This window comes from Tenrec ecaudatus, chromosome 3, assembly GCF_050624435.1.
Source record: "Tenrec ecaudatus isolate mTenEca1 chromosome 3, mTenEca1.hap1, whole genome shotgun sequence".
In the NCBI taxonomy this organism is placed as follows: domain Eukaryota; kingdom Metazoa; phylum Chordata; class Mammalia; order Afrosoricida; family Tenrecidae; genus Tenrec; species Tenrec ecaudatus.
In genome coordinates this window covers 208,879,470-208,907,177 of record NC_134532.1, presented here as the reverse complement: position 1 = coordinate 208,907,177, position 27,708 = coordinate 208,879,470, and the positions used below count along the sequence as shown (strand labels likewise).

Below are 27,708 nucleotides of genomic sequence, written 5' to 3'. Positions count from 1 at the left end.
CTCAGTACCTCGCTTTGTCTGTGCTAGGCTTTCAGCAGTGTTTGTGGAGGATGCTGGTCCTGGCGTATGTGCCCCCTGGGCCAACAACCAATAGAAGATGTCTGTAGTCCATGAGTTTGTCAAGCTTTGTCTTATTATTATTATCATCACTGTGAAAATACATATAAGAGGGCTTCAAAGAGCTCTTGGGGGAGGTGGGGGAAAAGAAATGGAAACATAGTAGAATTTTCCCAGGATTTTTTGAAGCTCTTTCATATACAGCACAGCATTGGCCAAGTGAGTGATCTCATGTGTCCACCTGAGTGACATCAGTAGCTGTAAATGACTTTCACTCTGTTGTGCAACTACTACTGACCTCCACTGCCAATTGCCACCGCCATAAACGTAAACTCACTGCTTCCGGAAACCTGCCTCCCTTCCACCCTCTCTTCTGTCCCCAGGGGACCAGTAGCAAGTGTGTTTAGCTCTGAATCTAAGATGCTATTGTTCTGGACATCACCTACTCTAACTCCAAGTCCATGAACCCATCACCCATCACCTTTGTAACAGAGAGAGTAGTGTAGCTGGAGAAGTTATGTCTAGGCAGTGATACTGGCCAAGTACAGCCATTCAAAGGGAGAATGGGGACATTGTGTGTGTGTGTGTGTGTGTGTGTGTGTACATATATGCATTAATCTAGAGGTCAAAGGATTGAGTCAACTATGAATCTTCTGAATTATGTGCTGCATCAAACTGTGGCTTTGCCAGTTACACCTAACTTCTTCCATTATAAATTCACTAAGTTCTTTCAGTATTTGGCTCTTTGTGGGTACATCTCAGATCGCTGTTTCTTCTATTCCATTTTCACTTTATTAGGCGGCATGCAATGTGGCACAGAGCACGCCTTGGGCTGGTTCCCCAAAGGTCAGATTTGAAGCCACCAGCTGCTCCGTGGAAGACAGATAAGGCTTCCTGCTCCCGTTAGGTCTGCAGCCTTGGGAACAAGTTGGAATCAACTCAATGGCAGTGAGTGACTGACGTGGTAGCTGGGCATTTGAGCTCCGAATGAAGTCATAGACGCACAACCAATGCTGACCATGAGCAGCAAGGGGCAAGAAGGAGTTCACAAGAAGTCCTCCCCTCAAGAAGCTAAGACACAGAACAGAACATCCGTGCCCAATTGGTGGGAAACATTTAGGGATGCCTTGTTCCACTTGGAAGGCCAATAGTTAGTACTGGCTGGAAATGTTGGTTGTTCTCCCTGAACCTAGTCTTAGATGCCTCTCCTTGGGGCTCGTCAAGTATTGCATCTGCCTCGTTACTTATTAGCATGCCGCTCTAGATTAGGAGTGCAGGGTGGGGTCGTCTCGTACAGTCAGCCCACCCCCGAGTGCCTAGAACCTTCCGGGATCTCAGCACACGTTCCCCCCCAAATCATTGGATGAATGAGTAAATGAAGGGCTTCAAAGTGAGAGGGAGGAACCAACCCGGTGATATTATTCATGCCGCCCTTCGTTCACAATAATTATCTGTTCTGAAATTATAGTTGTTGTTAGCTTGCAAGTCTACACGAGGAGGCTGTGATCCACCCACACCAACGCCGCCTGTGCCCCTTTCTCACTGATGTATTCGTTTGTCATAACACATTATGACACCTGTTGGACATCCACTGGGTCTTGGCATCATGATGAATAAAACCAAACCCACTGCCATCGACCAAAACAAACCTACTGAGTGGGCTCCTAACGATCCTGCACAGCTTCCGAGGCTGTAAGTCTTTACAGGAGCACACAACCTAAATTTTTTTCCTCAGAGTTCCTGGTGGGTTTGAACCATTAGCCTTTAGGTTAGCAATCCAATGCTTCCATGAGGATGATGCTGGTGTCGAGCAGACACCTCACAGGACTATCAAGGGGCTTCTCCAGGTACCTCTATTCTTCCTAAGCTCTGAAACCACTACTGCAGCTTCTTGAGGTACAGCAGTCAAGAAAATTTTTAATCATTTTATTGGGGCTCGTACAACTCTTATCACAATCCATACATGCATCCATTGTGTCAAGCACATTTGAACATTTGTTGCCATCATCATTCTTGAAACATTTGCTTTCTACTTGAGCCCTTGGTATCAGTGCCTCAGTTTTTCCCCTCCCTTCCCACTCATCCCCACTACAAACCCTTGATAATTAATAAATTATTATTATTTTGTCATGTCTGACACTGTCTGAGATCTCCCTTCACCCACTTTTTTGTTGTCCATTCCCCAGGGAGGGGGTTATATGTAGATCCTTTTCATCGGTTCCCCCTTTCTACCCCATCTCCCCTCTACCCTCCCGGTATCACCACTCTCACCACTGGTCCTGAGGGGTTCATCTGTCCTGGATTCCTTGTGTTTCCAGCTCTTATCTGGACATCCCCTTACAGAAGGGTTGTGGGGAGGAGACAAGTCAGTCAGAGTGCAGTGTAGCAACGACGAAACAAGTAACTTTCTGCTAGTCTTCAATGCTTCCTCCCCACCACTATCATGATCCCAGTTCTACTTTACAAATCTGGCTAGACCAGAGGATGTACGCTGGTACAGATAGGAACTGGAAACACAGGGAATCCAGGACATATAAACCCCTGAGGGCCAATAATAAGAATAGCAATACCAGGAGGGGAAGGGGAAGGTGGACTAGAAAGGGGAAACCGATCACAATGATCTACAAATAATTCTCTCCCTGGAGGACAGGCAACAGAAAAGTGGGTGAAGGGAGACATTGAACAGTGTAAGACATGAAAAAATTATAAATTGTAAATACATTTAATATATTTATAATTAGCTATTATAATTTGAGAAGGGGGGAGGGAAAAAATGAGGAACTGATACCAGAGCTAAAGTAGAAAGAAAATGTTTTGAGAATGATCATGGCAAAAAATGTACAAATGTGCTCGACACAATGGATAGATGTATGGATTGTGATAAGAGTTGCAAGAGCCACCAATAAAATAAAACTTAAAAAGAAATCATTAACTAAAAATTTACACATATAGTCTGGGTGGGGGATTCCATTTTGGGGGATACCCCCTCATCTGTCAGCATTAAGTACTAACGTCAAGAGCAAGTCTGACTGTGGAGGTGCTCAGATGTGTGAATTTTCCTCCTCAAAGAATTGTGTTTTCCAAGCACAGCCTATAACAATGACTTCTCAGAACATGCTGAGCTTCTCTCGGCAATCTGAAGTGCAGGCCAACGTGCATACGTGTCTAGGTGAAGCCAGAAGCATCCGGGACACATGAAGCCCTTGTCAGCGTATGAAAATGTCTACGTCGGTCCTATCGTCATTACTAATTTCTAGCACTGACTTGAAGGGGAGGCCAGGAAAATGCCGAGAACCCGGGCTAAGTTAAACCTCACTGCCATTGAGTCGCTGGGGACTCTGTGACCCAATAGGCCAGAGTGGAGCTGCCCCTGTGGGTCTCAGAGACCGTGAATCTTTACAGGAGTCGAAAGCCTCATCTTGCTCCCACAGAGTAGCTGCTGGTTTTGAACTGACAACCACATTTAGAAAGGCAGCCCAATGCACAGCCCAGCTACACTGTCAGGGCTCCTTCCGGAACAGGTGCTAAAGGCAAATGAAATGTATTCTGTTTCACATGCTTTCAGTTATTATTGTTAAAAAAAAAAATAGAGAACTCCTACCTCATCTTGGATCAGAGAATGGCTTGGAATCATTATTACACACTGAGCCTCTTTCCTTTGATCTCTTACTCGTTCCATTGCCGGTAGGTTAGAGACTTCATAACACATCCATGCCTAGCTCTATATCTGCCTTTCCTTTACTATGAGTTGCTTAGATTTTTACATTTGAAATGTCATATTTCTGAGTCCCAATAACACCAGCATGAAAACAGGCAAGATGTTGGTTGGCCTCCTCCATCACCATTTAATTTGTATGGGTTCTTTTTATATTTTATAGGCTTTTTGGTTACTCTGGTAGTTTCTGAACTGCTACTTGTTGATTGAACATTTTCTTGGAAACATCTTGGCTATAGATCAAGTATCTAAGGCCTCAGCCTAATTGTTAAATTATAATTATCATTACATAGCTGTGAAGGCATGAGGAAATGATGGTTGTGTAAGGTCCTGTTTATTCTGTACTTTCTATACCCCACCTTGAATTCATGTGAAATTAGAACGTGTCTGCTTGTGCACCCTGTAACCCCGCATAAACTCCATGGTGACTTTCTTTTCTGTAGTTTGATTCTCAGGAGGATGAGAAATTGCTCCAAGCAGCCGAGAAGTTTCAAGCTGAATGTGCCTTAAAGTTTCCAAACCGTCAGTGCCTTACGACCGTCGTTGACATAAGTGGGAAAACCGTGTTCATCACACGTTACCTCAAGCCTTTAAACCCACCTCCAGAAATCCTCGACGTCCACCCCAACAGTCCCCAGGCAACTGCGGTAAGTCTTTCCCAGGCGAGCTGTCCAGCTGCCTGCTAAGAAATGTTTTAAAATGGCCAACGTATTATCATCTGCCTTGCCATAGTCCGTGTGACTTAAAACACCAATGACCTGCATCGTCAGGAAGTGAAGGACCAACCGCCTCAAAACCACAGTGAGATACCTCTAATGACAGAAAACGCAACGCAGAAAACAACAGGTGTTGGTGAGATGGTCACGAAACTTGAACCTTTCTATTTGAGCCCTTGGTGTCAGTTTCGTTTAGAAAATGATGATGGCCACATAGGTACAAATAGGCTTGATACAACTGATGTATGGGTTGCTATAAGGTCTGTAAGAGCCCCAATAAAATGATCTTTAATTAATAAGAAAGAAAGAAACTTGGACCCGGATCCATGGGAATGTGAAATGGTACAGCCATGGTGGAAAACAGCATGACAATCCTTGAAAGGTTAAACACAGAACTACCATGCAGTCGGCCTGCCCACGCCCAAGTCTATAGCCACGGGGAGTGGCGGCCTGACTGCACGTAGAAGCCTGCACGCTGGTGTTCCCTGTGGCCCATTGGAGAGTAGCCCCCAAAGGCAAACAGCCAAAATACCCATCAGTTGGTGGAGGGAGAACTAGAACATGGTATAGACACGTGATGGAAATGTAGTCGGGATGCATGCCTCATCACAGGTGAAGCTTGAAAACATTATGCTGTGCAAAAGGACATAAAAGGACAAACATTATATGATTTCACTAAAATAGCATAGCAACTGGCTAAGAGCCAAAGATTAATCTCACTGGTTAGCAAGGGTGAGTGGGACGGGGCAAGAGAAAGCTTTTGCCTGGGGAGCGTTGGGTGCCGGGGAATGATGAGGGAAAGGATTGTCTGTGTGGTTGCGGAACTTGAAGAACATGATCACTGTGACCGGATTGTCTGTGTGGAATTACTGTGATGGCAGATGTTTTTTGTTAGGTGTGTTAGTCTGGGTACTTTAGATAAACAAATCCACAGAAACTCATGTATAAGAGAGAGTTTTATATAAAGTGTAAGTGCACATCAAGAAAACATCCCAACCCAGTGCTGCCCAAGCCCACAAGTCCAACATTAACCCATTAACTCATATGTCCAACACCAATCCACAAAGTCCTCCTCCATCTCACAAAACACACACTATGATGCTGACTGCAGGAAGAAAGCCAAATCAGTGAATGTGTGAGCATCTCAGTGCTGGCAGGGATCTCCACACTCCACACGGCTGCTCCAGCACCCAGGGCTGCATCGGGGTAGGTCCATGCGGCTTCTCCTTGGGGATGTCTTACAGGAAGTGAGCCTTGCCAGCTGAAGCAGGGAACTGGCTAAAGCAGCTGCACCCTGGTCCGACCATCACAAAGCAAGAGACCCGAAAACTAGAAAGACGCAGCTCACTGAGCCATTTAACCCTCCCTTCAATTAACTCCACATGTGTTTATTGGCCAGGGTGGCAAAATAAACTTTAACTATCTCATTAGGTATATTTTCATCACGCACCAAAATAAAAATATCTTAGAAATCCGAATTTGTATCACACACCAAAAAAAAACATAAGAGATTGTCTGACCGGCTTCCTCTGACCGCATGGTCAGGGGGGAACCTCTGAATGGAGCAGAGGGTCAGCGAGAGTGAGGAAGACCCTTCGTGATATGGATGGACACACTGACTGTACAATGGACATGAACGTGCAGCTATGAAGAGGATGGTACAGGTGTAGGTACATTTCATTCTGATGTACATAAGTTGGCATCAACTCAATAGCAGTCATTTATCTATTGATCTACCAATCTACCTACAAATTACCAAATATGGAGAGCCCATAAACAGAAAAACACCAAAGTGGAATGGCTGGATTCTAAAGAGGATGCGTAATATGAGGTATCATTGCGGATGCCAAGTGGACCTATGCTGAAAGCAGAGACTTCAGAAAAGTGTTTCCCTGTGTTTCGTTGGCTGTGTAAAGGCATTCATCTGGGTGGGCCCTAACAACCTGCACATGGCACTGGACAGACGCTGCTCATAGACCAAGAAGCAGTTTTCAAAACACATCCAGGGGGTCGTGACTGGCTCAAATTCACGAATGGTGTGATGCCCTTTCACTGTCCTCAGACAATCCATATGCTGAGCAAATGGAAGCTGACATTGAAAAGTTTTCCCACAAACAAAACCCTCGGTCTACATCCGATTTCTTCTCAGCACTTCCAGAGGAGACTGGATCAGTTTTCACCAAGGATGGTCGAGAAGAGACAAAAACAAAAGCTTCAGGAGTTGTTTTTATAAGAGAACATAAACTTGGTCTCCACACCTGACGCGATTCAGAAAGGAGTTTCGCAGGTATATTTTACCTGTTTGCGGTTTGCCTTTTGAATCTATCACAGATACTTGGCGGTTCTGTCTGGCCATTGCCACGCAGATGCGGTTTTTGTGGTCATCGCTGACCTTCTTTTGCCTGGCTCACATCTAGATACTGTGCTGGACTTCTTATGACGAAAGCTTCTGCTCACCTTTAAATCTTCAGATGACCTTGAGAGAGAGTGGCTGTTTGGGTGCCTAGACTCCAGAGCCAGTTTCTCTGCACCTGTGCCCTTGGCCTTCCTATGGGCTCACTCTTCCTTCGTGGTTGGTGGGTGCCCTCACGTGGTTCCGACGCATATCAACCCTGTGCGCAGCAGAGCAAAAGCACTGCCATGCTCACAATCATTGCTCGGTTTGGGCCCGTTTTTGCAGCCCCCGTGTGTCCAGCCATCTCCTTGAGGCTCTCTATCTTTGTTGTTGTTGTTGCCAGGTGACATTGAGTAGGTTCTGACCCATAGCCACCCTATGCACAGGAGACAGAAACGCTGCCCAGTCCTGCGCCATCCTCACAATGTTCCTGTGCTTGAGCCCGTTGCTGCAGCCACTGCGTCCATCCATCTGGTGGAGGGCCTTCCGCTATTCTGCTGCCCCTCTGCTTTACCAAGCACCATGTCCTTCTCCGGGGACTGATGTCACCTGGCAAGATGTCTGAAGCGCGTGACAGGATGTCTCGCCATCCTTGTCTCCAAGAAGCGCTCTGGCTGTACTTTTTCCAAGACAGGTTTGTTTGTTCTTTTGGCAGTCCACGATAAGGGCCATTCTGTCCGTAGAAGGATTATGAAGCCGCATGCTTTAGTTTTTCCTCCGTAAGAAAAGGGTCATGAACACTAACCTCGCCCCGAGTGGGATCCTGTGTCAACCCAGGGGATGTCCTTTAGCGGACCTTCAAACCTTCAGATAAGTTGAGCGACGAGCCAGGTTTGTCCGCAGAGGAGAAGCGTGACAAGTCACAAGTGAAGAAAACGATGCTCTCCCCTCGAAGGACACTGTCCAGCAGGAGAAAGGATGTGTGCGAACAGCATCGAATGGGGGGCGTCCTCCCGGGAGCAAATTGCAACATTGCTTGAGTGTTGTCTGAATGTGATAGGCTTCGTGTTGTAAACGTGTTTGCGGAGCTTTTAGGAATTTTCTGATGTCTTCTCCGTATTCTCTGGCTGAGGGCAGAAGTAGCCCATGGTCCATCATCTTTGTTTGTAAACTTCCCATTGGTGTATAAATCTCACGTGGCCCGTGCTATCCATGATCCAGCATGTAAGATCTTTGCGTGTGTGTCTTGCCTTCCCTATAGGATAAGCCGTTGTCAACCTCCAAGGGGGACCTCCATCATAGAGAGCTCCATGACACTGCATGCTCTTTGGGCTTCTCACACTTGATTTTCATTGCTAAAGTAGCAATAAAATAAAAAACATAACCATTAAAAAAAAAAGGAATGCTTCCTTTCAGCCGGGTCCGGGCACTATGGCTCCAGCAAAGAAGGGCGGTGAGAAGAAGAGCCATTCGGCTATCAACGAGGTCGTGACCGGAGAGGACACCATCCGCATTCACAAGCGCATCCATGGCGGGGGCTTCAAGAAGCGTGTCCCTCGGGCGCTCCAGGAGATGCGACAGTTTGCCATGAGGGAGACGGGGACACCAGATGTCCGAATCCTCACCAGGCTCCACAGAGCTGTCTGGGACACAGGAATGTCCTGGACCGTCTCCGTGTGCGGTTGTCCAGGAAACGAAATGAGGATGAAGAGACGCCAAACGAGCTCTACGCACTGGTGACCTACGTGCCTGCCATCACTTTCAAAAGCCTACGAAAACTAGCGGCTGGTGATCTAATAAAGGTTTTTAAATTGCCACACACACAAAGAGAGAGAGAATGGCATGGGTCACCATGAGCTCCCTCATAGATTGTTTGGCGAGGGCGCAATAAGTGAAGACTGGCCTAACCCTTGGTAGTAGTTTTCCGTTTCCTTTCATGCAGGTGAATGTGTGGGGGGGGTAGTGTATTTTGTTGCCAGAAATCAAGATGCTTTTTGTTTGTTTGTTTGTCCAGGAGCTGGTGGCTCGCTATGTGTCCCTGATTCCGTTCTTGCCGGACACGGTCTCCTTTGCTGGGGTCTGTGACCTGTGGAGCACATCCGATGTAAGTGGCTCACTGCCCTTCCTCCCACATGGAGTAGCTGGGACGACTCCGCTCTCTCTGCCCTGCGTGGCTTACGCCATGCTGATTTACAATATTCATTTGGCATCCCGAAGATCTCTTTAGCATCTGTTTCATAGGATGGACTAAACACTGAGGGATTCACCCCCCCACACACACACCTTCCTGGCTTAATTCTCCCTAGGGAGGCCTGGGGTGGGGCACCGTGGGTAAGCAGTGGACTGCTAACCAAAAGGTCAATGACTTGAACCCAACCCACGGCTCCCCTGTGGGAAAAAGATGTGGCTCTCCAGCCCTGTCCTCCAGGGCACTACGCCTTGGGAGTTGGCTCTAAGAGGCAGTGGGCTGGATTTGGGTTTGGGGTTGGGTTTTCCCAGCATCAGACCTTTGATTTATTCTTTTCGTTATTCACAGTAAAAAAAAAAAAAGAAGAATGAAAAATAACACATGAGATGTCTCATTGCTGACTTATCCTCTAACTGTTGCCTTAGCAACAATAATCCCAAACCAAATGCCCTGCCAAGAAGCTGGTTCCAATTTATAGCCACCCTATTTCTATATAAGATTTCTGAGACTGTGCATCTTTAAAGGAGCAGGCAGCCTCATATTTCTCTCCAGGAGTAACTGGTGGGCTTGAACCTCTGACTTTGCAGTTAGCAGGCCACCGCTTCCCCAATAGCACCCACAAAGCTCTTTGAACAACAGCTCAGTTTTATTCATGAAAGGATTGATTTTTTTTTTTATAGCTAGTCACTTGATGTAGGTAGGTTTCCTTGTTAAAGCATTAAAATGACAACTTTATTATATTTGGAGAGTGTATAAACTCACTCGTTGTCATGAAGTCAATTCTGACTCTAAACAACCCTATAGGAGAGGAAATCCCTATAGGTTTCCAAGACTGTAATTCACCAGGATTAGAACGCCTCATTTTTGCGCCTCTGAGGAAGGCTGGTGGATCCGAACTACTAACCTTGGGGTTAGCAGGCTGGCACGGAACCATTGTGTCACCAGGGCTTGAAAGGAGCTTGTATAGCCCTCCATTTACGTGCTTCTTATAGGACTCCATTTATCCCTTCACAATGCGCGGGAAGGCACACGTCCTAAAAATGGAAAGACTACAAAGGAGCTCAACAGGCAATCCTATGGAGTCCGACAAGTTTTGGTACATTTCTTAGTCATCAAGGTCATTCACACTAGGTACAGGGCAAGATCATAAGCAGAAGTACCAAGTTCTGGCTGTAAGCAAAATAAATGGGTCTCTCCCTTCATGGAACTTCCTGTGGGAGCGTGGGCAGTGTGAAGCTAACCTTTGTCAGCGGGGACTCTCTGCTGCCTGGGTGCTCAGCTAGCAGAAAGCCTAATTGACTTTTGGTCACTCCCTCATAAGCAGGTGCTGAGCTCTTTAAGTACACTTCAGATCGTTTATTCCCTGGTGTACTTTGGAGCGGAGCCCTGATGGCGGTGTGAGTTAGGCGTTGGGCTCATAAGGTTCCAGGTTCGAGCCAGCAGCTAGTCCATTGGAGAACAATTAACTGCCTGCTCCCATGAGTGTTTACAGTTTCCGAAACCCTCTAAACCAGTGGGTCTCAACCTTCCCAATGTCGTGCCCCTTTCATACAGTGCTTCATGTGGTGGTGATCCCCCCTCCCCAACCATAAAATTATTCTCATTGCTACTTCATCACTGATATTTTGCTACTGTTATGAATCGTCATGCAAATATCTGATAGGCAGGATGTATTTTCATTGTTATAAATTGGATATAATTAGAGCATAGTGATTAATCACAAAACAATGTCATTATACAATGTGAAATATTTATTTCTAATTACAAATAAATGAAATTTTGTTTTGAAGCATGGTGTAGCATGAGTAACAGTCTTCACGCCTGGTACTCGTGTGTGGCGTCTCTGCCTGGAGACAAATAGAGGAGCGGTGTCTCCATTCCGAAGACCTTTGGACATATGTGTTTTCCGATGGTCTTAGGTGACCCCTGTGAAAGGGTTGTTCGACCCCCAAAGGGGTCGTGACCTACAGCTTGAGAACCGCTGCTCTAAACCCAGGGTGTGTGAGCATTTTCCTACCTGGGGCCATTTGAACAAGCATCACCCTGTTCTCTGGCCCTACTGGTCAAACATTCCACCAACTCCCCACTAACATGGTGGCCGGAACCGCTTCTCTTGGGTGAGGTGTGTGCTGTTAGCTGGTCTGGATGATTTCTCAGGCCTAACATCCTAGCAACCCAATGTGTAATGCACGTCCCTACCAGGGCCCCTACTCTATCTTACAGGGTTGTGGTCGTGTAGAATCGATTCGATAACCGTGGGCCAAGTATGACTTCCCCTACCTGTGTCGCCACCACGTCAGCCTCTCTAGAATGGGAAAACAAGAGTCCCTCCCCCAAGGGCTGCTCTAGGATGCCTGGAGCTCATGCATGTATGCGATAGAGACACGTTTAACACAAGGCACGCTTATCACACCGTGAGCTGCCATCCAGACATTTGCATAACAAGTAAAACGTCGGACATTGCCCAACCCTACTCGCAGCCCATTACTGATTTTGGAAATCTATGCCATCCGTGTCCAGGAAACCCCGATGACCACCAGCACAGGTGGTTCGGTTGTCTTGTTGTGCTGAGCTGTCCAGGTGGCATGAGCTTCTGAGGAAAGTTGAAGAGTAGGCCTCGCCCTTTCGCTCTTTGGGGTGCTTGTTCTAGACAGGGCTCGTTAAAATTCTGCACAGCCCATCTAGGCGAGCGCCATCAGCCATCCTAACACGACTGTTTTCTCTCGGTCAGCAATTTCTCGATCTCCTGGCAGGAGATGAAGAGGAGCATGCGGCACTGCTGTGTAACTATTTCCTGTCCCTGGGCAAGAAGGCCTGGCTCATCATGGGCAGTGCTATTCCCGAGGTGAGTCTACTGAGGTGGCATTCAGAGAAGGGTCATGTTCCGAATTGGCCCGGTTACGTTCCTTTCACAGTGAACCTTTGAGCTGCTAGACAGATGTCCTAAGCCTGCTCTCACAGGCAGAGAGGCTGGCCCCTGAGGGATCATGAGACGGTTGGTGACAGAACTCAGCACCAGGATTTGGATGCTTTTATGTGTAAGGTAAAGCCTCGCCATCCTTGCGCCTAAGGAGCATTCTGGCTGAACGCCATCTGGGACAACTCTTTACGGGAGTAGAAAGCCGCATCGTTCTCTTATGAGCAGCCGGTGGTTTCAAACAGCTAGCCTTGAGGTGAGCAGTCCAGTGACTAACCACTGAGCAACCAGGGCTGCTCAGCTGAAGAGTGGAGGGGAGTCAAAAAAAGTCTGATAAGGCCAGAGCTCCAAGTTCATGCCTGTTTCTAGAGGCATCTGCCATCTGTCTACCAGGCACAGATCAAGACATATAACCACAGGAGGGAAGAAAAGCGTATTCGCAGCTGTGTTTTCATGTTCCCACGTTGTTGGTATTGACTTAGAGACTTAGTGGCAACGCTTGTTTGCTGAGCTCAAATATCCAGAGATGTTGAGCATATTGGGCAAAAGATTAGAAAAGTCACAGGCATGGCATCAGCTCATCCAAAGAGTGTTTTGAAAAATGACCACAAAACTCGAGACATCCTCAGGTATTGAACAGCTAAGCCCTGGTGGCATAGTGGTTACATGTTGGGTTGCTAACCTCAAGGTCACCAGTTTGAAACCACCAGTGGCTCCAAGGGCGACAGAGGAGGCTTTCTACTCCCATAAAACGTTACAGTTTCAGAAGTCCACAGGGCTGGTTCTACCCTGTCCTGTAGGGTAGTTACGAGTCCCAGTCAACTCGAAGGCAGTGAGTTTAGACAATTAGTTCATGAAGGAATATTCTGGCCATATGCTGACTCTTTTGCCATCATGTATCCCAGATATCCCGATGCAGGGGAAGAACTCTGAGCTAGGAAGAGCTCAAGGCTCAAGGCAGTGCACCTCATTCCTCGTTAGCTGTGCGATCCTGAGCAAGTCACCTCACAGCCCGAAGCTTTCTAAGGAAGCTAGGATAAACATGCCGGTCCTGCCTTCCAAAGGAAACCATTGTGCGCATCCAACAGAATTTTACGCGGGCAGTCATGAATTGCCCCTTGCAAATGAATTGCTCAGGACCCTACACAACACGTGAATCCATTGAGACAGAAGCACTCCCCTCTTAGGCCCCAGCCTCCCCTTCTCAGGTGTCATCACCGTGACCTGTTCGGTGTGTGCCCTTTCAAACCTTCCTCGGTGCAGATGCAGTGTTATAAAAAGTCCTTCGACTGTAAATGTTTGGCTTAGAGTCCTAGAAGCAGTGGCAGCCCCGTAGAGTCGGCATTGAGCTGCTAACCACAAGATCGGGGTTCACACCCCAGCCATTCCTTGGGAGAAACCTGAGGATCCCTGCTTCTGTAAAGTGTTACACTCTGGGACACCCTGTCTAGGTGGCTATCAATGGGAATCTACTCGAGGACAGTGGGTGGCGATTCAGATGTTTAAATAGCAATCAACTGTCCCAACAGAAAGCGCGTTGCTCCCTGTACCTAAACCAGCAGCCTGATTGAAATAAGGTTGATTGGCTAACATGACCCCTATCTTTACTCGGTCAGCACAACAAGGGGACGAGTCTCCAAGGTGAGACGGACGCTACAGGAAAGGTCTAGCTCGGGCTTTTGAAGTCCTGTGTCACGCAGAGCTTGATTGCATAATCCTACCGGAAGTGTTTTCAGTGAGTGTTTGCTTTCCCTCAGGGTCCGACTGCCTATGTGCTCACTCAAGAGCAGAGTCGTTATTTGATATGGAATCCCTGCAGTGGACATTTCTATGGACAATTCGATACATTCTGCCCCTTAAAAAGTGTAGGCTGCTTAATTGGACCTGATAATGTGAGTATTTCCATTGGCTCTTCTTCATAGTTCTGTTTTGACTATTGCTCGCTGGGATTTTTAAATTTTATTTAAATTAGCCATACTGAGTTAAAGAATCTCTTTTTTTTAATGCACTATCAATATGTAAATGGGCAGCTCTGTCTGGCCACGGTGGTAAGTACAGTGGCAGAATTTTCCTAAATACAGGCAGGCTGCGTTTAGTTGCTCATTGCTCTGTTGTGTTGCTCAGATAATACCGTTTTTCACAGATCAAAGATGTGTGGCCAGCGAGTCAAGTGAGTGCTGTGGGCGCCATTTTTCCAAGCACACGTGCTCAGTTCGTGTCTCTGTGCTCTGTTTTGTCCTTCTCTCGAGAGCTCAAACTTTTCCACCCTGTAACTAGTCACTGGTGGCATAGTGGTTACAAGTTGGGCTGCTAACTTCAGGGTCAGCAGTTCAAAGCCGCCAGTTGCTATGTTAGAGGAAGACGGGGATTTCCACTCCCATAAAGAGTTACCGTCTTGGAAACTCACAGGGACAGTTTTACCCTGTCCTAGAGGGTCACTCTTAGTTGGTATCGACTCTATGGCAGTGAGCGACTTACTGCACACTGACTACAGTCTAATATCAACAGAACTTTATTTGCGCCGGGAACCGCAGCCTTGTGAGGCTCTTTTTAATGGCTATATTCTGTTTTCCTGGGCTGAAACTGAAGCCGGGCCATCACCAGGATCTGCCTGTAAACTCGTTGCTTGAATCAGTCACCTGAACTGCAGAACAGCTGAAGAAAGTTAAAGAATATGACAGCTCATGCTGGAGGGCTGGAACATCTGGTTCTGTGGCCTGGTTCCGTCTCTGGCGTTCTCGGCCACCATATAGCAAACCATGTGAACTCGCAGAGAAGGAAATGAGTCAAATTATCACATGGGAAGACTGGGGTCTTTCCTATTTATTTTCTTTCTTTCTTGTTTTCTGAAAAGAGAATCACAAATCCCACCCAGTTTATAATCTCAGGTTGGCTGCTAGCTGCAAGGTCAAGAGTTCAAAATCACCAGCCCCTCCTCGGGAGAAAGAGATTTTCTACTCTTCCAGAGTTCCAGTCTGGTTGTGCCAACTTCATGTGGGGTCTCATTGCTCAGGGAGTGAAATGTGCAGGCTGTGGTTTGAGTACTCGTGAGCCGTCCCAAGGGACTGTAAACCCGCCTTGAAGCATGTCCCAAAGGTGTGCAGCTATGACCGCACAGTGCTCTGCAAAGCCAAGTTCACCAAGCGACCCAGGGTGGTGGGTGTGTGCCGCAGGGAAAATGAATCCAGAGGTCTTCATTCTGAAGGGCAACGCTGAGTATCAGGATCCAGTGACCTAACTGGTGATGTCAAAATGACTTTGGACAGAGATGGCGAGACAGCAGGTATTTCTGGGGACGTGTATGAAGACATCAGGATTATCACTGGCGTGCCTAAACTGTACTTCAAGGATTGGCCAACCCCCCTCATTGCACATGATGCCTACCCTAAGGTTATAGAATCTGCTAAAACCATGGACCCCGAGGAGCAATTGGAAACCTTTCGGGAAGCGCTGAGACCACAGCTCCCTGTGAAAGCGTCCAGTACTCGGGGCGCATCTGAAGAGAGTGACCCTCCACGAACAGGGGAATCTTATGAATGAAGAGAAAGAGAACCTTGCCATCGGTTTGGGCCCAACCCTTATGAGATCCCCGGAACCAGATGCAATGGCTGCACTGAGTGACGTGTGTGTGTGTGTGTGTGTGTGTGTGTGTGTGTGTGTCTCTCCAGAGACTGGGGATGGAGCTGCTTATCAAAAATGAAGACATTTTATTGCATTTGAGAGGCTGGGGAGAGAAAAATGTTTGGCAGATGAAGGAATGTCTATAGTGATTTAATTGACTCTTAGAGTTGAATTCTTCCTTGGTTGGAAGTTTGGGCAGAAGACCAGGCTTTAAAATGAAGGAACTTTTGGTTGTTTTTGTGGTGTCATTCTGCTGTCCTTGTAAAACTGAGAACACACGTTTCCCAGTTCTCATAATCCTGGGTGTTTATCAGGATTATAAACTTAATTATAAGCTTATAAAGAGAAACGCCAGCTAGTGCATGATCCTCCCATTTGGGAAGGGAACCCCATATCAAGAAAGCCCGCACCACTGCACAGCCTCTTCGTCCCGCCAGGGGGCTTGTGGTGGGAATGCAGCATGTTCCCCAGAGTCAACGTGAGGTGACTTTGCCTTTGGGTTTCTCATGGTTCGTCTCCGAACCTCATTCAGACTCGCACAGATAAATCAGCACCGCTGGCCCTTGCTCTGCCATAGACCTACTTTTCTCAAATGGATTTATTTCCAGTCTCTTAGTTCGGCTGTAGCATAGTGCCTTCTCTCCCCGCAAAATGAGTCACCAGGGGCTGGGTGGCAGTGAGTTTGTTCTGAGGCCATCCTTGTTGCTATCCTTACACTTCAATTGAGAAGTGATGGGTGCAGTGTAAATAATGGTGAAAAACATGAGTTAGGAGATCAGACTGACTGAGTTGAAGACCCAGCCTCATCATTTACTAGTTCTGTGAGTTTGGAAAGAGTCTGAGTCTCACAGGGGATCTTCATGGGTAAGATAGAGGTCGCACTAACCACTGCTTTATAACGTCGTTGTGTGGCAGTTACATAATCTGGTGCCAATTTGAGACCACCAAGAGGGAAGAGGTGGAGTTTAGCCTGTCAATCAGGTCGCTGCTTGTCGATCTCATTTGGAGGCGCCATGGAGCTAAATAGCTCGCTGGAGGCAGGATACTTAGACTCCCTGTTTGGTATTCCTGACGACAAGACACATGGAGCTATGACACTATAGCCCTGGAGCTGGAGAAACCACATGGAGACACATGTCAGCGCTGAGATGCTTACACCACCACTGGATCCATAAGACTTTCCACCCACTGGCCTGTGATCTTCCTGCATTTGGTATCATTGCATGTGTTTCATGAATCTGAAGAGGCATTTATAGATTGGTGTCAGACATATGGGATAATATCAGACTTATGAACTTGATCTGGACTGGGCTAGGGTATTTTCTCAATATACAATTGTTCTTGTATATAAAGTACTTTCTTATACACATGAGTGTCTCTGGATTTGTTTCTCTAGTCAACCCAGACTAACACACCTTGTGAGAACTAAATGAGATGAGAGAGTAATAACTCTCCAATCGTCAGCTGCCTGGAAGGTTTTTAAAATCTCCATTATTTCAGGCTTCTCTGAGCTTTTCTGATGCATCAGTAAAACCATTTGCATGTGCATTTGCTTGTGCTTTAATCTGTTCACATAGTTCTATGTGCACACAGTCGACAGGACCTAACAACAGAAATGCACACAAGGAAAGAACTTTAAAATCAAAGAGAAATAATTAGACCGAGCCATCCCTCTCCATGTCTCAGAAATGTGCATCCATAGCGTCCATCATTGAAGACCTCTGATCTACTCTTTAGGGTTGCTGATAAAATTAGAGGGAATTGATGCCAAGCACCCAGAGAAGTACCTGTTCTTTCTAGGTCTTTCAAAAATGTCAACAACTTGAGTACTTTTGTTCTTACGGTAGTTTGGGTGAGCTGACAGACCATGTGGTTCTTCGATCCAACAATTTATAAACCTTTTATTTCATGACATTGAATGAAATCTCCTCATGGCTCCCCATTTCCACTAATCCTTCTTTCCTTCCCCTTTTTCTGCCTAGTGGCATAGTGGTAACATGTTGGGCTGCTACATTGCAAGGCCAAGCATTCGAAACCACCAGCTGCTCCCTGGGAGAAAGATGGGGCTTTCTACTCCTGTGGAGAGTTACAGTTTTGGAATCCCACAGGGCAGTTCTACCCTGTCCTCTAGGGTTGCCATGAGTCAGAGTCCACTGGTGACAATGATGCTGCCTCTTTGGTCTCCTGTGACTGACGGCACTGATGAGAAAGTTCCCTGTTCATATTGGTCACTGTATGGGGCCATCTAGTGTTCGGTTGAAAGTTGATACCTGGGAAAGGGTTCAGTTCTGGGTTCAGAGTGTGTCTCAGGACCAAGTCACAGAAGGTCCACTGATCTCTAATCAAACTAGGAAGTCTGGTGCACATTGTTTTCCCCTCCCTCTCTGCCCAAGACTTGTTTCATGTGGTTCTAGCGAGAGCCATGGTTGAATGCCGACTGCTTTAATTACCAATGCAACAAAGAGCAATAGGGAGCCCAATTCTCATGTTAATTATTATTTTTCATCAAAGTCATTATCATAATCAGAAATCCTTGGCAACGCTCCAGCCTTGTTTAGAAATCCATTTTCAGATCCTCAATGATCAAGCAGGTTCAACAGGCTTTGGAAAGCCCTTGAAGAGGTCCCAGTCTCTGGAAATGATAGTGGCTCTCAAAACAAGGGCTGTGTTGCTGCTTGCTGTTGTGCGGTGCCATCGCCTGAGCGACCGTACACACAAACAACAGAATGAAACGCCACCATGTCCCGCGCCTTCATAATCCTCATCATTGATCTTATGTTTGAGCCAGCCCGTTTTCACACCCACGGTGTCAATCCATGCTTTTGAAGACCTTCCTCTTTTTCACTGACCCTCCAAGTCCACCAAGCATGCTGTCCTTCTCCGGGGACCGGTCACTCCTGATAGCATGCCCAAAAGACAGGAGACGAAGCCTGGCCATCCCTGCTTCGAAGGAGCATTCTGGCTGCACTTCTTCCGAGGCAGGTCTGGCTGTTCTTTTGGCAGTTCTTGTAATACTTTAGTTATTCTTCACCAGCACCAACATTCAGATGCATCCATCCTCCTTCGGTCTTCCGTATTCTAAAACGACTGGACAGTGCAGAAATTCTCAAAAGGCCCAAGTTTGTGGAGGAAGAACGCCTCTCGTTTTGTCTTCTTGGAAGAAAATGGCGGACAGAGGCATTTCCTCCCTGGGGCCGCTCCTTTAAACATTCTCCAAGCCTCACTGCTTCGCGTAGAATTTCTCACTCTGTAATCTTAACTGTCCTCCCCTGTGCCCCACGACCTCTTTGGTCAGTCTTTCTTCTCTTCGTCCGCTTTGCAAGCTGGGTCTCCTTTTCCCTGGCTCTCCCCTCTCCCACCGTGTGCGCATTCCCAGTGCCACTCCAACACCTGGAGCCCCCCCATTGCGCCCACTCTTGTGTAGACCATTGCTGCCTCTTCTGAAAGGTGCTTCTCCCAACCCAGCAGCATCCATCATTACGATGACCTCTTCTTCTCTGTCTGAGATGCTTCAATTACTCGTCACCCCTGTGGCCTCCGTGGGCTTGGCACACTCAGGCCTTGAGTCAACGACGAGCTCGTGATCCCTGACCTCCCGACTGGAATAAAATGCTAGGAAAGGTCACTGGCTTGGGAACAAACTCAATGGTTTTCTCTCATTTCTCATCCTCCACTCCTCTTCTGTGGCACCTGACACACACCACTGATCCCTTTTTGAAATAAAAACAAAAAACACTTTCTTCTCTGTGGTTGACTGATAAAGGAATATGTGGTGTGCCTTTCTCTCCAATAGCCGGTAATGCTTTCTCAACCCTTAAAAATAGGTACACTTGAAGATTCTGTATTTCAGGACCACGTCTATCTTTCTCTACCTTACTTCAAGAGCCCTGATAGCAACAGTGGTTACCTATTGGGCTGCTAACCACAAGATCATCAGTTTGAAACCACCAGCTGTTGCCTGGGAAAAAGATGAGGCTTTCTACTTCTGGAGAGTTACTATCTCGGAAACCCACAGGGGCAATTCTACCCTGTCCTGTGAGTCAGCCTCAACTCAATGACAGTGAGTTTTGAGCTTAGCTTGAGAGAGAAATCATAATTTAGTCACTAGTTCCAGCATCTGTGAGTCTCCAGTTGCGAGCTGGTGGCTATACAACTCGGAACCTTCTTAGAATCTCAAACCCAAATCATTCCCCCTTTGTCTCCAAAATTCAGACCCTCCTCCTAGTTTCCAACTTCTAAGTATTCTGATTCAGACCCCAGAATTTTCCGTAAGTTCCCCTATCCTTTATCTCCTCCTCCTTTCATTCATATTTATAAATAAAAAAGTTGTATAGATTCTACCTCCAGGCTTCCCGATCTGTGCCACTCAGACCTCACACCTGCCTTATTATGAATTCTCAACTCCAAATATTAAGCCATTATTTAAAAAGGTATCTGTTTTTCCTTATTTCACGAACTTAGAGTGTTAAATTATATAGATCTCAGTATCACTGTTAACTTGAAAGGTTTCTGATCTACAAATACTGACTGATTAAACATAATTATTTTAGAAAGATAGCTGTTGTATTAAGTATATGGGGTGCCCCCCCCAACATTGGATTTTTTTTCAAAGCTGTGTAATTTTTTGATAAAACAACCGTATCATCTTCAAAGTATTCTCCATTTCACTTAATACATTTGTCAAATCTGCAATTCCATTCTTGGAAACATTTTTCAAACTCATGTCTGGATGGCTGACAACACCTCCCTCGGTTTTTTCTTCACCTCTTCTACATCAAGTCGCTATCTTTTCGTGTTTCACGTCCCTCTTAATTCACGGAAATAAGAAGAAATCACATAGCATGAGGTCAAGTGAGCCAGGTGCATGGGGCAAGAGAAGCCATGCTGTTTTTTGCCAAAAACTGGTGACTGAGATGACTGTGTGAGCAAATGCGTTGTCATGGTGGCAAAATAAGTCCTCCATCTGCCACAATCAGGCCTTTTTTTGGCACACTGTTATGCAATCTTTTCAGAACCTCTAAATAGAAAACTTAATTAGCAGTCTGACCTAGTGGAATGAACTCCAAATGCACTATCCCTCTCACATAAAAAAAAAACAAATGAGCACCAGAGGTTGTTTTTGTTTTTTCTTTTATGCAGAGGTACCCCCTTGTACTTCATTGCATTGGATTTAAATTAGATCATTCAACAGGGAATAGAAATAATGATTTTGTTCATTGTAGCATTCAGCTGTCACATTTGTGATGGATAATAATGGGGGACAGGGTGAAAATTCACTTAGTGTTCAGGATATACAATAACTTGTTGCATATATTTTTATAGTTCTTTTTTACTATGTACCATTTCAGTTCATGATCCTTTAATCCAACACGTGTTTGATTTCATTCACCTCTCTTCTAGCTTGGTTGTTCTATTCTATTGTATAGAATATCAAACGAAAATAAATGAAGTGTTTGTATAAAAATAATGGTCAAGTACAGCATCTTTTCTAATCCAGTTCACATTTTAACACACTGCTGACTGCTAAAATGCCTTTTGATGCCCATCTTTCATTGTGCTCTGATCTGTAACAACTCACCTCACGTAGAATTAACCAGAACCAGCTCACCTAGGATTTCAGAGTCCTACGCAATCCGACCTCACTGCTGTTTTTTGCCCCCACAGAGCTGTTTTCCACCATTTTTCTGCCTTTGTCCTACACTTTGGCCAGATAGAAGTTCTTAAGCACTTTGCCTTCTTAATTTGATTTGGATTCCAAGTCAGTAAGGACTCCTGCCTCATTGGCTGCCCCTTCTCCATCTCTTTTGCTACTTTTCCCTGTTTTCCTCCAAATTCTTAACATTAGAAGTCCTGGGGGCTCACTAACACCTCTTTCCAGTCTGTCCTTCCTCCCTACAAATGCCACCTATAGATTGATATCCCCAAAGCTCTATCTCCAGCTCACGATCGATGTGAACTTGCCTGCCCACCCTAACACTGCATTTCTCCCCCCACCTGGTTTGCCCTGTAGCATTTACATCAGCCAGTTACTGCCTCTGTAAAGATGTATATATACACATTCTCCAAGCCCAGGGGGAATGGCTTCCCCCCTGTACTCCCCTGGGTCTGTGGCTGGGCTAAGAGGGAGCTGCTGTTCCCAGCTGGGTGTCTCTCCCAGGGGTGGTCCCTGGCTGCAGCAGTTCTACTGTGCACTGTCGATCCGCAGGTTGCCTGGGGTGTTTCCTCCTGTTTTATGTGCCTTCACCCACACTCTGCTCTTGGTCTACATGTAGAAATTTCCATGCACCCCTGCCCACAGGCCTCCTGCTAACTTATATACTCATCTTCTCCCTTTCAGATTTGGTTCAATATTCAACGCTATGACTCCCCTCTAAGGATAAACTTTGACGTCACCAAACCCAAGCTTTGGAAGCCTTTCTTTTCAAGAAGCCATCCATATCCTGGCCTTTCCAGTGTTCAGGTATAATTCTTTCATTAGCAAATAGAAGGTGTCATTTGAGAGCATGAGCCTGGGTAACCTGGCTATCAATTTTCTGGTCCTTATGGTACAAATGGTTATGTACGCGGTTGCTAACTGAAAGGTCAGTGGTTCAAACCCCTGCCCACGTGCTTCCTCTTGCTCTGGCTCCGTCCGTTCCTCTGGCTTCCTCCTGTGCAGCAGCGGTGGCAGCCAGTGAGCCTGGAAGCTGGGCCCCAGGAGGGTTCCATCCGGTGTTGGCAGATCCCATGAGGCCATATTTCACAGAACAGACCGTGGATGTGAGCAGCACATCCAAACCCCCTGCCATCGAGTCCGCCACGTACGGTCACCAGGGCTGCCTGTCCCACCGGGATTGGACCGGGTAGAAGTGCCAACTGGTGATGGGAGTAGAAAGCGGCTTCTTTCTCCCTCAAAGTGGGTGGTGGTTCCGAACTGCTAGCCTTGCGGTTAGCAGCCCAACTCGTAAGATGTGAAAACAATAAGAATTTATCATTTGTCAAGGGCTCACGGGGGTGGGCTGGGGGAGGGTAAAAACAGGAGCTGATACCAAGGGCTCTAACAGAAAGTAAATGTTTAGAAAAGAACGATGGCAACATAAGTACAAATATGCTCGATATAGTTGATGTATGGATTGTTGTAAGAGCTCTCAGAGCCCCCGATAAAACGCTCTTTACATAAATAAATAACAGATGTGCTCATACAAGAAAAATAAATAGATAAGTGGACCACCCAGGTTCCTTCCAGTAAGTGGCCCACACCTTTAGCTCCAACAAAGGAAGGAGCTCACCCCACCACCTCAGGAAGCACTCAACAATGGCCAGTGAATCATGGCATGGCATGCTTCTGTGATGGACTACTAACTGCAAGGGCAGCAGTTCGAAACCACCCAGTGCTCTGTGGGAGGGAGATGGGACTTTCTATTCTCAGAAAGGATTACAGTCTTGGACACTCACGGGGGCAGTTCTACCTGTCCCCACGGGGCCGCTATGAGTCGCCATGGACTCCGGAGCAGGGGGATGAAGCATCCTTTACTTGCGGTGTTTGAGTCCAGATGAGTCCTGGCTACCCAGGAAGCCAGTCTTACTCTCTTACCATGTCCTGGCCCGGTTGCTAGAACTTCTGAATTTTTCTTTCGCAGCCCGAAGAGCTGGTGTACCAGAGCACAGACAAGGCGGCTGCAGCTGAGCTCCAGGACAGGTAACTGAATATCCTTAAATCTACAGTAATCCATCCCGAGGAACGGAAACCCGAACTTGAAAGGCCTCCCAGCCTGGATCAATGTGAAGTACTTTGGGCAAGTAAACGGCCATTCGTGTGGACTGATTCCCAGTGCAGACATCACCTCTAAGTCACCTCTAAACCGCAGGGCTCAGAGGAGGCATCTGGGGCAGCACTGTGTAGGCAAAACAAGAGGCGACTCCAATCGCCAGAAGTTTCCCTGGACCCGCCCTCAGAAGAGGCCCATGGGGCGTTATTGCAAGCCTCATCCAGACCCTGCTAATCCGCAGCTTACGTCGGCAGAGCGTGTAGCTATCCCAGAAACACAACTCAGTGGCTCTCACCAACAAACTTGTGTTCTTAGTTTACCAGGGCAGGCGTCCAAATTCCAGGTGCTGGTTCGAGGGGAAGGCTTTCCTTCACCCGGTGTGGGCCCTGGAGGAAGGCCCTTGTCTCTTCCGCGTCTGCTTCCAGGTTCTTTAGAGGGCTCCAGCTGACAGCAGGCTGGGCACCTTGCCTCTGATCCACGGTTTCACCGCTTTTCTATCTCAAAACAAATCTGCCTGGGAAGAAGTGTGGCCAAAGGTTCCTTAGAGGTAGGATGGGGAGACTTCTTCCTTGTTGTCAGAGAGACCAGTCCCTGGAGAAGGACACCCTGCTTGGTAAAGTGGGGGTGGGGGGTGGACAGAAGAGGAAGGCCCTCGAGATGGACTGACACAGGCTGCAACACTGGGCACACGCACAGGAACAGTGGTGAGGGCGGCACAGGATCAGGCGGGGTTTTGTTCTGTGGTGCACGGGGTCGTATGGGTAGGCACCCAACTCCAAAGCACCTAACAACAACTCTCTCAAAAGAGATGGACTCAAGACATACCCGACACTACACTTGCCTTGTTAACACAAGCAAGGCAGCCTCTCCCCAGATGGGATTGTAAACTGGGAGCACCAAGGTTAAGGATTTAAGCGCACCTCTGGAGTTTGGGTGGTGAGGGGACTGCACAGAGTTCGATCCCTAACGAGGTGGGTGATAGAAGTGTGGCTAATTCAGCACTTAATTCACGGGAAAAGTGGTCGGGGTCATTGTGAGTCCCTGCAACGCTTGGAACCCTGTGAAATGTCTCGCTTAGGCTCCTGGTTCCCCGCGTGTGCAAGTGGAGGCTTAGAGAGTTGAAGTGCCAGCGAAGGCTTCTGAGCCCAGCCAGCGCCGTCTGATTCCCGAGCCTGTTCTACCGCGTCACGGCGCGTGGAGTGCCCGGCCACCCAAGATGAAAGGCAGCCCCTACTTAGGCGTTATCTCTGGCAATTCCAAAGGGGCTCTGGGGGCCTTAACCGTGTTGGGCTGCTAACCACCAGGTCGGTAGCGGCTCCATAGGACAGACTAGCACTGCTCCTGTGGACTTCTGAAATGGGAACACTTTACGGGAGTAGAAAGCCCCTTCTTTCTCCCAAAGAGCAGCTGGAGGTTTCGAACTGCTCACCTTTCAGTCCGCAGCCCAGTGCCTACTCACTACACCACCAGGGCTCCGCGCTCCCACTGGGGAGGTACTTGGTGATCTGGGTGAACTTGGAGGGAAACGGCTCCCGTGCCCGTTGAGCAGGGAGAGGCCAGACTCCGTAACTGCTCACGCAGAGCCTGTTCGCTGGCCGAGCGGCAGTCTTTGGGACAGAGAGAGGGGATACTGTGGTGTATGATAGGTGTGCGTCAGGGTCGTATCTTCTCACCACCCTTTTTCAATCTGTTTGCCTATTAAGTAATCTGAGAAGCTGGACTATATGAAGACCCATTCTTCCCAAGGTTTTCCGTAGTTTGTGATGCTCCACACAGTAGAATGCCTCCGCCCAGGCAAGGAAACACCTGTACCCAGGACAGATGGGGACTGAGTACGCCTATGGGGCGCAATGAAGTTACAGCAACCCCATTCTGTACAAACTGAGGCTTTTCTTACAGGCCGAGTCCAGTCTTCTGGCATTATTACTGTTGTTGTTGTTTAATGAACAGAATCGAAAAAATACTACGAGAGCAGATCATGGACTGGAGGCGACGCCATCTGACTCGGTGGAACCGGTACTGCACCTCCACGCTGCGGCACTTCCTGCCTCTGTTGGAGAGAAGCCAAGGAGAAGCCGTGGAAGACGGCCACAGAGCCGAGCTGCAGAAGCAGCTGGGAGACTACAGGGTGAGGATGGATGACTCCTCCGCTGGCCCGGGGCTCCGTCTGCCCAGCTGCTGCCCAGTGCAGGAGACTGCCTTCCTGAGCACGCCTTTCCCTGAGGCCCACGGTGGCCGCATGGCCTGTACCAGGTCATCGTGGCCAGGGGAATGGCATGAAGTGATTAGCATGCCCTGTGTCGCTGGAAGCACGTGGGTCACCATGCAGACTAGAGGTTGCCAGGAAAGGAAGGGGACAGTGGAGGGTGTCCCAAACAAGACATCAATGTGCTTGGAACCAAAGCAAAAGGGCCGTTCAAACCTCCTTTCAAGTGTCCTAGGCAGTGGTTGGTTTCCTTTTTTTAAGTTTTATTGGCAATTAATCTACATATTACACAATTCAATAGTTCGATCAGATCCGGAATTGCACAATCTTTACCACAATTGATTTCAGAACATTTTCTTTCTGTCTTTTGCCCCCATGAATAAACCACCTAGTGTTCTAGTGTTCACCCCCACTCCCGGCAGTGAGTTCTTAGGTCGTGCCGAAGGCCGCTGTGGGTTGGGACTGACTCGCTGAGGACACCAATGACGAGGTGTCCTAGGGGGGTGGTACAGCAGGTGATGTGCTGGCTGCTAACTGGAAGGTGGCAGCTCCGTGAGAGAAAGCAGTGGCTGTCCACTGCTTTCAAGACAGGCAGCGGTGGAAACCCTATGGGAGCTTCCTCCCTGTCCTGTCGAGTGGCCTTGGGTCAGGACAACATGACAGCAGGGAGCTTCAACCTTCTGCCCTCTCTGTATTGCTACAGTTGAGTAGGAAATTTGAATCATGAGTCCAGGATCCAGGGAAAAGGTTTACTACTGTGTTTTAAATGGGATGTATTTACATGAGTGTGTGTGGGGGGAGGGGGTGGGGGGGGACAGTGAAACTTTGCACTTCAGGCCTGACCGCAAATGTTCTCTCGTTGCCTCCCTCCAGTTCTCTGGATTCCCCCTTCACATGCCCTACTCCGAAGTGAAGCCTGTAATTGAAGCTGTGTACAGTACCGGCGTGCACAATATTGACGTCCCTAATGTTGAATTTGCTTTAGCTGTATATATCCACCCATATCCCAAAAATGTTCTGTCTGTCTGGATCTACATCGCCTCCCTGATACGCAACAGGTGAGGTTTCTCATTGTACCGTCTATATCATGTGAAAACTGCCATCAAGGCAGGAGGTATCTTTGGAAAATTCTATTAATGACACCACAAAGAAATTATTATTTGAAAATCATGAAATAAATGTCTATTTTTCAGTCGGCGTGAAATTGAGTGCTTTATTCAGTAGCCTCCCTGCCTGCCACTGGGAGGCTGAATTCAACGCAGGTCTGGGCTCATTCCTCTTAATTCTCAGCTGCGTGTCTGTGGGTCCGTCCCTGCATAACCTCTGCCGGAAATACCCTGCTCCTTCTCTGCTTGACCATAGACTAACAACGACAGCAGGGGCTTCCAGAAGTTTTTGGGTGGGGGTATGGAATAAACAGAATGGAATTTTCTCATTTTTTTAAGCCTCACCTCCTACGTTTTAAGAGCCAGCACAGCCTTCTGGTGGCACGGGCAGCAGCTTTGCAATAGCAAACTTCCATTTTTAGCTGAGAAGACCTCTGAAGACGTTATCCTGTAGAAAGATTGAATAAGCACGCACATGCACATGTCCACATGCACGCAAACCCAATGAAGCAATGTTGTTAGGTTCCAACCCACAGCGACCCTGTATGCACAACAGACCAGCACTGCCGGGTCCTGCACCAGCCTCGCAATTGTTCCTGTGCGTGAGCCCACTGTTGCAGCCACTGTGCCAATCATCTTGTTGTGGAGCTTCCTCTGTTTCGCCGCTCCTCTGCTTTACGAAGCACGATGTCCTGACAACATGCCCCAAGTATATAGGACTAAGTCTCACCATGTTTACCTTTAAGGAACATGCTGGTTGGACTCTTCCAACACACACACTTGCTTGTCCATTAAAGCAATAACATTTAAAAAAAAGAATATGTAAGATATGGGGGAAAAAAACGAGCTAACATAGGCAGGGGGGGAGGTTTCCTCGGGGGTAGGGTGGGAGAGGGAGGGGAATAAAGGCGAGATGGTATTAGGAGTTCAAGCAGAAAGAGAAAGAAAATGTTTTGAAACTGACTATGGAAGCAGTTGTACAATACTGCTTGACCCATAGAATGTTAATGATACCTGTAAGAGTTCCCAATAAAATGAATTTTTAAAGGTTAAAACATTTTGAAAAAGAAAAAGAACATATTTAACTATCCATCAAAAG

The 27,708-nt window shown here is 47.3% G+C and overlaps 1 protein-coding gene and 2 pseudogenes across 2 annotated transcripts in view; all 3 read left to right on the top strand.

The window, feature by feature from the left end:
- CC2D2A (coiled-coil and C2 domain containing 2A) overlaps positions 1 to 26,695 on the top strand; it is a 132,345-nt gene extending 105,650 nt beyond the window's left edge. For both annotated transcript variants that reach the window (XM_075544514.1, XM_075544515.1), the window contains 8 exons: positions 4,216 to 4,419; positions 8,838 to 8,927; positions 11,743 to 11,856; positions 13,686 to 13,820; positions 21,887 to 22,009; positions 23,169 to 23,227; positions 25,248 to 25,425; positions 26,377 to 26,695. In XM_075544514.1, the coding sequence (XP_075400629.1) occupies positions 4,216 to 4,419; positions 8,838 to 8,927; positions 11,743 to 11,856; positions 13,686 to 13,820; positions 21,887 to 22,009; positions 23,169 to 23,227; positions 25,248 to 25,425; positions 26,377 to 26,565 (1,092 nt within the window). In that variant the 3' untranslated portion in view covers positions 26,566 to 26,695. The remainder of the gene's footprint in view (positions 1 to 4,215; positions 4,420 to 8,837; positions 8,928 to 11,742; positions 11,857 to 13,685; positions 13,821 to 21,886; positions 22,010 to 23,168; positions 23,228 to 25,247; positions 25,426 to 26,376) is intronic.
- Positions 8,254 to 8,679, top strand: LOC142443106 (large ribosomal subunit protein eL31-like; annotated as a pseudogene).
- LOC142443105 (N-chimaerin pseudogene) lies at positions 14,079 to 15,695 on the top strand (annotated as a pseudogene).
- Positions 26,696 to 27,708: the final 1,013 nt, after the last annotated feature.